The 8962-nt window shown below is 41.7% G+C and overlaps 1 protein-coding gene across 1 annotated transcript; it reads right to left on the bottom strand.

The window, feature by feature from the left end:
• Positions 1–3129: 3129 nt before the first annotated feature.
• On the bottom strand, positions 3130–8465 carry LOC117549552. The gene is made up of 3 exons (XM_034221558.1): positions 7896–8465; positions 5618–6412; positions 3130–4229 (listed from the first exon to the last, which is right to left on the bottom strand). Exons 1-3 carry the CDS (start codon positions 8181–8183, stop codon positions 3714–3716), a joined length of 1599 nt encoding a protein of 532 aa, XP_034077449.1. The 5' UTR covers positions 8184–8465; the 3' UTR covers positions 3130–3713.
• Between the last annotated feature and the right edge of the window lie 497 nt (positions 8466–8962).

Below are 8962 nucleotides of genomic sequence, written 5' to 3'. Positions count from 1 at the left end.
ACTGTGAGTGAATTGTTTTCTAACACGACCCTTTTATGTATATTAGGTCTTAAAGTGTTTGCATAAATTAGGGCGTGGTCACATTGAGTGACGGCTCTGTCAAGTGACTGCTGCTGCTAGCTTCTTGTCTCTCTGCTAGCTGCTCCGTGAAGCTACAGGCACTCTGCCTGCTCAGTTCATCCAGGGAACACAACTTGACCCCGGCCGTGGTTGTTTGTTCTTCATGCTTATATATCGGATTATTGTGACTCGCTCTGAGGTTGAAACAGACGGTGCATGCATGCGGTTTTGCGGTAAGTGAAAATCGAGTACTTATTTATGTGTTAATGATTTTAATCAGCTACGTAATGAATGTTAAGGCTTGGGTTAGCGCAGTGGTTCTCAAACTTTTTCTGTCAGGCCCCCCCTTTGGAGAAAAAAAAAAGTCGGGCCCCCCCAACACAAATAGTCAGGCTCAGTGGCGGCGCCAGAGATTTCTTTTGGGGGTGCTTACATATTGAAGTTAAAAGCATCCATCTGGTGCACTTTGAGAGCAAAATGAAGAGATCTATGGATACCTCTCTCAACACCCATATGAAACAGAACTGTAAACAGATTTACTTTTTCTTTATGGATATTTTACAAATCACCCTTTTAAACTTTATTCTTTTTTTACTGTCATATAGTATTTCATACCTGTTTTTCATTTATTCTCTTATTTTTGTATAACTATAATGATCAAATAAATGTGTGCCTCGGAAATAATTGTTTACATTAATGGTGACCAAAACGTTTGAGACCCACTGAGATAACACTGAGAGAGTCCTTTAGCTCACTGAGTCTCTCAGTCTGACAGGAGAGGACTCTCCTCCACTTTGTTGTTGAAAAAACTCCTTATATCTGTTAGCGTAGCTCGCTAGCACCAGAAGCTAACAACAACGATCTCCAGTACCGGTGCGCTCTCTCTCGCTCGTGCACACAAAATGGCTCGTTTCACACACACACACAGTCAAGCTTTAATGAAACACAGAGACCCAGACGTAATACTGCATCATATTATTTTCGAATCAATAATTTTTCAAATTATGATTTTTAAATTGGCTATGCTCAAGTATGTAGACAAGCTAATGTCGAAGTAGTGTATGTGAAATCAACCTCACAATAAGATGTGTATATTACAATTATTAATGTCATATTTCAAGATGATTACTTAGATATTACAATATGGTTGGTTGAGCTGGAGTTCATTATTGAGCTTACACGTTAACGTCACAGTCATCTGAAGAACGAACCCAAACCTTGTTGTTTTTATTAATTGCATTACCAAATGGGTATCACATAAACAGTAAGCATTGGTAACACAATTTCCAAAGTTACAGTAAAATAAACAGGACCCTGACTCGGACAATACACAATCCAACATGTTCAACAGAAGAGAATCAGTTATATTGTTTGTACACATGGTACTTTACATATATATATATATCTGTTTGTTTAAGGTGTCCAGGTGATGCAGACAGGCTGGACCAGAGAGTGAGAGACAGAACTGGACTCCTCACAGCAGTGAACTTCAGCACAGGTACAAAGACTCTTTTTTTCATACTGTACAAATAATCAAGAAAGATATTGGTTTAAATGAATGAAGTATTGACTTTAATACACTGATATACATTCCATTAAACAATACTAAATACTAGATCACCTACACATCAGTTAAGTTGAGGGTTTTTTCCATGCAAAAGGTTACATTTAGATATTTAGCAATATGACTTTGTCAGCTTTCTAATTTAATGTATTGAAGGCAAAGATATTTAACACATAGTGAGAACTGCTACTATTTATCTCTCAATACTGTCTGTAAAAAACGTGGTAAAAGTGATTCTTTCAGTGAGACAACAGAGCAAGCTACAGTTGCGCTATGTTTTGATAACAGTTCAATATTATTTTGATAATAACATATATTTCAATGTTGATGAACTTCATACTGTTCATTCATAATCTGATTGTCTTTGTAGCTCATTGTTGAAATAAAAAAAAAACATTACAATTACAAAATAATTATATCAACAGCCCCTAAACACACAAACACACCGCTTTCATAAATAATACACTTGTTCTGCAATAATATGTTTTATGTTTCCTGTCATTTTTGTTAGGAAAGGACATGCCTGAAAGACACGACATGTTCTCCTTCTCTGAGGGTCAAGAAGAACATCCAAGAGCAACATTAAAAGCTGATGTTATGAGATTTTAAGACTAGTACAGGACATTCACTAAGAAACTACTTTTATTGTGAAAACACAGTCAGCTGATCGGATGCAGCTATTTCCACATCTACACTCCATCAGCTGATTATTTCTATTTGCCTCACTTTATGAGCTTCACATCACCTGTGCCTTGTACCCACCCCTGCACACGCACGCCGCACCCCCAACTCTGACTGACTTCCCGCGTCCCTGTATACACCTCTGCAAGTTATTATGTTAAAGGTAAGGTAGGTTAAGAATGGAGAAACCAGCTCGAGTGCGCTAGAATTTGAAAGTACTCAGCCGAAAAAAATTAGCCCCTTCCTTCAGACTTCCTTACAGAGCCCCTCCTCCAACACACACGAACGCGCACATGACCAATGAGGGCACGAGATAAGTTTGTGCACAGATGGAAGGCTGACAGGCAGGTAGGCCATCCAGTTACTTTAGCCGGGCCGGCTCAGATGATTGGTCGTGCTTTTTACAGTACTACGGCGTACTATGACATTTTTATGAAAATTGTTTATGTATTTATTGTCAAAGCATTTAATGTATTCATTGCTATCGGGATGTTAAGAGCATTCCATGTAATATAACAAAAAGTGTTTCTGAAGTGAATTACCTTCCCCACCTTTAAATCCTTACCTGTTGAGTTATTTTTTGTGAATTCAAAAGCATTTAACTTCACCCTGAAAAATAGTAAAAAAAAAAACTGAAATGGTAATACCCAAATAAAGTAGGAGTGTCAACTAGAACCCAAGTCCAGTTTCATGAATTTCCACCTCTGGTTAAACTTATCATGCTTTTTCTGCAAAATGTAAAGGTATACCTTTCTGTCAGTTAATCAGCTCAGTATAGAGTAAAATATTGCATATATCACAAGCACACACAAAGACAAAAACAATGCGATAAGCCAGCATTCTCTTTTATTAAAATGTACATGTAAGCAAACATTAACCATAACAACTATCATACAGGAATAGTTTTGAATATATCTACATCCAAAAGCCTTGTGCACAGTGGTTTTTAAATCACAGTGGGGTTGCTTGTCGCAGCAGCAGATGTATTGGACAGCCAGCCACAGTGAAGTGTAAGACCTACAGTGTAAATACCACTAAATTCGACTCAAAAACATATGGCTATCCTTCTAAAACAGCTAAGGCATACAGTATCAAATGATCTCAGATCAGCCAACTCTGTCATCTGTTTCCCCTGAATAACCTGACCCTATCATTTGTGTCCACTTTAATTGTCTTCTCCATGATGGTATGTTTGTGTTTTTATCTTGTTCTCATGCTTTTACCTCTTAGAATATTTAACAAATGTCCTTGGGTGTCATGAAAGCCGCCTTGAATACAATTTATATTTATTATTTAATTATTATTAAATTACATCAAAGTGAAACAGTACCCCCTTTTTTCATACTCTTTAAAGAAATTCACAAATTGAGAAATAAATTGAAACGTTTAATGGCTTCATGTGGACTTTCTACTCTGACTCATTCCCCAAAGCCATTCTCATCCCACCAATGAGTACATCCACCACTCCAAACACTAAACCCCCTCCCGTTCTAAAGACATTAAACACCGCACTTCCACTTCTCCACACCAGCCTCCCAAACCCTCCACCTAAAGCGGTGGCCTGACCCCCCATCTCTGACACCACCGTCCCCACGTAGCCCTCGCTCTGCTCCCACAGCCGCCCCCCGAAGAACTTGGTCACCCACCAAGTATTATCCAACGCTTCCCCACATATCCCCACAGTGTCTCCAGCAAGGGTCCCCACGCCGGTGACCCCCGTGTAGCAGCTGTCCACTAAAGCCCCCAGCATGGAGGAGGACACGTAGTAGGTGTTGGAGAAGCAGTTTTCACCGATATCGAGGATTGTATCTCCAGCTGAGCCCATACAGGACAAGAAGTCCGAGGTCAGGAGGTGGAATAGAGAGTAGGTTTCTCTAGGCAGGGCAGACAGAACCCCGAGGTCTTCCTGAAGAACGTATGTCACCTGGGAAGAGAACAATTATTTAATATTTTATCTGAGAGAATGGTGTGAATAATAAAATGACACATAACCTGAGGGCCTGTAAGGAGTAAACACCTGCTGCAGGTCGCACCTCATTCCAGTGTCTGGGAGGAGCACACTGGCATGAGGAGATTTAATAATCACTGAAACTCAACCTGTTTAAACTGAATAGTTTCCCTGCAAACACACTAAACATCTCCACGTTCTAATTAATAGATTCTTGCTGTAATAGTCTATCAGTTGTAATATTTTGCTGCTGTTGCTGCGTTCCGGTTTTAATGTGGTTTTGTTGCCTTTTATAGACTTGTTTAATTTTTTTCTTTTATTATTTTCCCTTCCTTTAGTATTCATTGTAGTTATCAGTTACTCTACATGAGCTAAAGTACTTGTCATTATGAAATATGTTGGCTGTAATTGGTCAAATTAAAGGAGCACTTATACACTTTCCTTGCAATGAGGAATCGTACTCTGCCTGTTAAAACAGTTGTATAATGTTTTCTGTTTCTCTGCAAAAACACTCTAAAGTCTAAAACAGGTAACTTGAAAATGTTATCCGACTTGGCCTTTCACTTCAAAAATGTGTAGTAGAAAGCCTGCGTTAGAAACTGGGTTGTGGCTGGCTCTTGTGTCTTTTACTTCTTGTGTTGCATTTTTGGAGGAGCCTGGCTCTTAAGATTTTCATTTCCTTAACTACACTGTAGCTATTGTGCATATGACTAATAAAGCCTTTGAGTCCTCTGCATTACAGGAAGAGTAGAATGATTTGTGAAGGAGCTTTTTCCGTTTATTGCTGCCATGTTATATTATTTTGTTTCGATTTGTCATGCAATAGTATTTAGCTGCACAGAGTGTATAAATGTGTGGGTTTTCTCTGGAAGTTTTTCCTTGTACGATGTGAGGGTCTAAGCATAGAGGGTGTCGTTTTTCTCATACTGATATTCTGAACAATCTGTGCTGTTGTATTTGCTGTAAAGTGTCTCTACTGTAGGCTATTTTTATTATATGTACAGCACTTTGGCTCGACCATAAATCGTTTATAAATGTGCTATATAAATAAAACTTGATTTGATTTAATAAATAGGGTCATAGGTGACCGGTAAGGCCGTTCTTACCAGATGCAGAATTGTTAAACTGCTTCAATATACATTCAACTAAACTGCATCCAATGACTGGAAAATGGCCCTGTTTGTGACTGCGTGAGATCACTTTCTCCACTCTACTGTGTAAGGCTAGCAGAATAGGACATTGGATCACTTAAATGGCCATTACAATTAGCTTCAGACCATTCTCTTGTGAGCCTTGTGGCAGCGATGCAGAAGTGTCCCTTTAATCCACATCAAATAAAACAGTGCTTCAGTAACTTATATCACCTGTCCAGGGAAATCTGTGACTCTGGAGAACACCGGTCGCAGCGGAGCTTTGAGGATGGACAAGGTGGTGGAGAGGACGTAGACCAACATGGAGCTGGAGTTAGTGTCTGTTTCTTGTTCTTCCACAGCCCCATAGTCGGCTGAGGACTCAGGAGACTCTGATCTGACAGATCGTGATTGAGTCACATCGCTCTGCTCTTCAACACTACCTTCTGAACCAGCCTCTTCTCCTTTCTTTGAACCTGAACTAACCTCCTCTCCATCAGCGCCTCCACCTGCAGGGTTTGATTCTGCATCTTTGTCTCCTTTGTTTTCATCAGTAAGATTTGCATCCAATATTTCTAGGTTTCCAGGGAGCCCCTCACTGTGAAGACCCTCTTTGATGTCAACAATCTCCCCAGCTGCTCCTCCACATCCCTCTGCGAACAGCTCTGCCACTCCTAGCATCTCCTCCAGCTCTTTAACGCTCATTTGCCTCTCCCCTTCCCCTGTCTCTGTGATTAACCCCAAACTGAAGCCCCTCTTCCCCTCCGGGACGGCGCAGCACACTGCAGACCACAGAGGCTTCATCTGACACTCCTCGTCTCCATCCTCAGCCGCCCCGAGACCCCCCACCCCCGTCAGGATGTAGAGATCTCCGCCTAAAGAGCTGCATTTGGGAGAGATGGTGGACCGGACCAGTGTTGTGACTGTGGCGTCCCAGAGCTGAAGGGGGGAGTCTGTGGGTGAGACAGGGTGAGATGTATCCCCTCCTCTGAGAAGGGCTGGTACCGCTACTTTGTTGTCTTCCTCTGTCTGCCAGAAACAAGAAGAGCCACAGTATGAGTGTAACATATATGAAAGTGTACATTATAACCCTGTATAAAGCGGGGTTTATTATGCTAATTTCAGGTCGTATTTTGTTCCTCTATTGCACATGTGTCAAACTCAAGGTCCGGGGGCCAAATCAGGCCCTTGGTGGATTTAATTTCGGCCCGCAGGATAATTTCTAATTACTATTAGATCTGGCCCGCCGGTATATTGCACGCACACCTTCACTCAATCCTGAGGGTCTCCTCAGCTCAGAGCCTGAGCCCAAACATTGATGACCTTGCACCCAAGATGAGATGCCAAGTATCTGAACTAGCATCACAGAGCAGCAACCTGAGTTTAATGGATGTTTCCTTCTGCACGGCAACAGGGCATGTTTGGTTTGTTCTTTGAGGGGAATTGTTTTTTTGAAGCTGTTGTTGGCCTGTGGAAAAATGTACTCATAAGAAATGACTCTGCAGATAGAGCCATAAGAAATTAATGCAACTGATTATTTAATGTTGTTTTTATAGGCAATCATTTAAGCTTTGTTAGTTCCAGGTTTAATATGTGCAATAAGTTCATTTCGATAAGTTTTGCAATAAACATTGAACCAGTCCGGCCCTCGACTAGTACCCATTTTTTGATTTTGGCCCACTGTGTATTTGAGTTTGACACCCCTGCTCTACTGAGACGTGTCTCCATGCTTTAATGTTCAAAAAGCTCTTTATTGTTCTCATACTGCCTGTGCTGCAGCACCTCTTTCACCCTCTGTCTGAAACCAGAGCCCAGTCTGCTCTGATTGGTTAGTTGGCCGGCTCTGTTGTGATTGGTCAACCACTTAGAAATGTCCCACCCCATAGCCTATCACGTACAATGTGTTGTAGCCAATAGAAGCTCAAGTGTTACATAGTGATGTCACTATGTTACGTGAGTACACAAAGGAGTCCAATAGAGACATTTCATGAAGGGGGGGGGGGGGGGGAGTGAGAAACTCCTCTTGAAGGAATACAGGGATGTTAGCCTTTGCAGACCATTTACATGCACACAAACCCATATAACACACTACAGGAAAGAGACAAATAGGCCCCATTTAACTTACATATACTTCAGCTAGTACTTTCAAATATGATTTATTGTATTACATGTTCGATTAATCATTTCAAAAGCTTAGGAGTTTTTTTAAATAAACACAAAGAGTTTAGGAACAAATAGATTCATTTTTCAACAATGTTTTTATTGTATTATCTTATCATGTATATAAAATCTTAATCTGAATAGAAACTATATCTGTCAAATATACAGTTGAGTAAACACATATCGTGTTTCTCTGAAGGTGAGTCGAAGTATAAAGGAGCACAGAATCAAAGTGAAAGTAACGAAACTGCATCCTGGAATCCCCATCTGTGATTTATACAGTTATTTTTTCAAAATCCATCATTCAAAAGCAGGTAGTCCTACTGTAAACAACATGATAGATTTGCCTTACCACATCAACATGCCCTCCCCCCTCCTCCGTCCCTGCGATGCTGAGAGTGAAGGCCGTGCAGACAGCTGTGTCACAGGACGGTTTGGACAGCGAGGCGAACGCCTGTCCCCCGGGGAGGCTGTGGCAGAGCGAGCGCAGCCCCAAGGACCCCCCCTGAGGAGGCGTCCGTCTGTGGAAGCAGCCGCTGCAGAGGCTCGGCTCCGAGGAGTCCTCATCTGCCAGAGACAGGCCCAGCAGCAAACACACACACACACTCACAGCTGCACTGACAGCAGCAGGACGCAGCATGGTGGTGGTGAGCTCAGCAAATCCCCCCTCTGCCTCACACACACACACACACAGAGCAGGAGGGAGAGGCTTTTAAATTATCCAGTGGTTTCCGTTTATAGATGGGAAAGATAAGGTTGTTGTTTTCTCACTGGCTCCTGGTTCTCTGCTGCAGTTTGTGTCCACCCATGGCTTTGTTCTTTGAAAGTCAGCAGAGTGGATCTGTATTGCAGGCACAATCCTGCTTACTCCTTCATTTCCCTTTTCACTGACAACCTCGCCCCCTCTGTCAGTTCCTCCCTCTTCCACTCTCCCTCTGGCAGTACCTCTACTTCACCCCTCCCTCTTAAGCGCTCTATGGTTACACCTTTAACTCCCACTGCTGTAAAGTATACAAGCAACGCACACACCCATCAAAAGCTGCCCAATACCTGTAAGTCCACATTCCAAAACAATGGTCGTTGTAGAGGTTAGTGCCTGGAGTGACACACTCTCATTGTTCATTATTCTGTGTAAATCACATTCCTGAGAAGAGCTGAAAAGGTACAGCTGCTTTGATAAGATAGGTCCTTATCAGGCAGGAGTTCTCACTTATAACAGCAGCTAAAATGTCACTGACTGAGCTAAATGTAACAATGTCATCCTCATTAAAACTTAATCCTGACAGTGTCAAAGTCACGGGTCATTGTATCACAGAGTGCAGCGATTATTGAGCTCTTCCTGGATAAAAACACACTCCCTCTTACATATTACAGCTGGTTTTCTATTAAAGGTTTCAGGTTTTCTATCCTTGCATGTTG

Source organism: Gymnodraco acuticeps, unplaced genomic scaffold (genome assembly GCF_902827175.1).
Source record: "Gymnodraco acuticeps unplaced genomic scaffold, fGymAcu1.1, whole genome shotgun sequence".
NCBI lineage: Eukaryota > Metazoa > Chordata > Actinopteri > Perciformes > Bathydraconidae > Gymnodraco > Gymnodraco acuticeps.
Note: the sequence above shows the minus strand (reverse complement) of the source record. Positions and strands in the feature narration are given on the sequence as shown.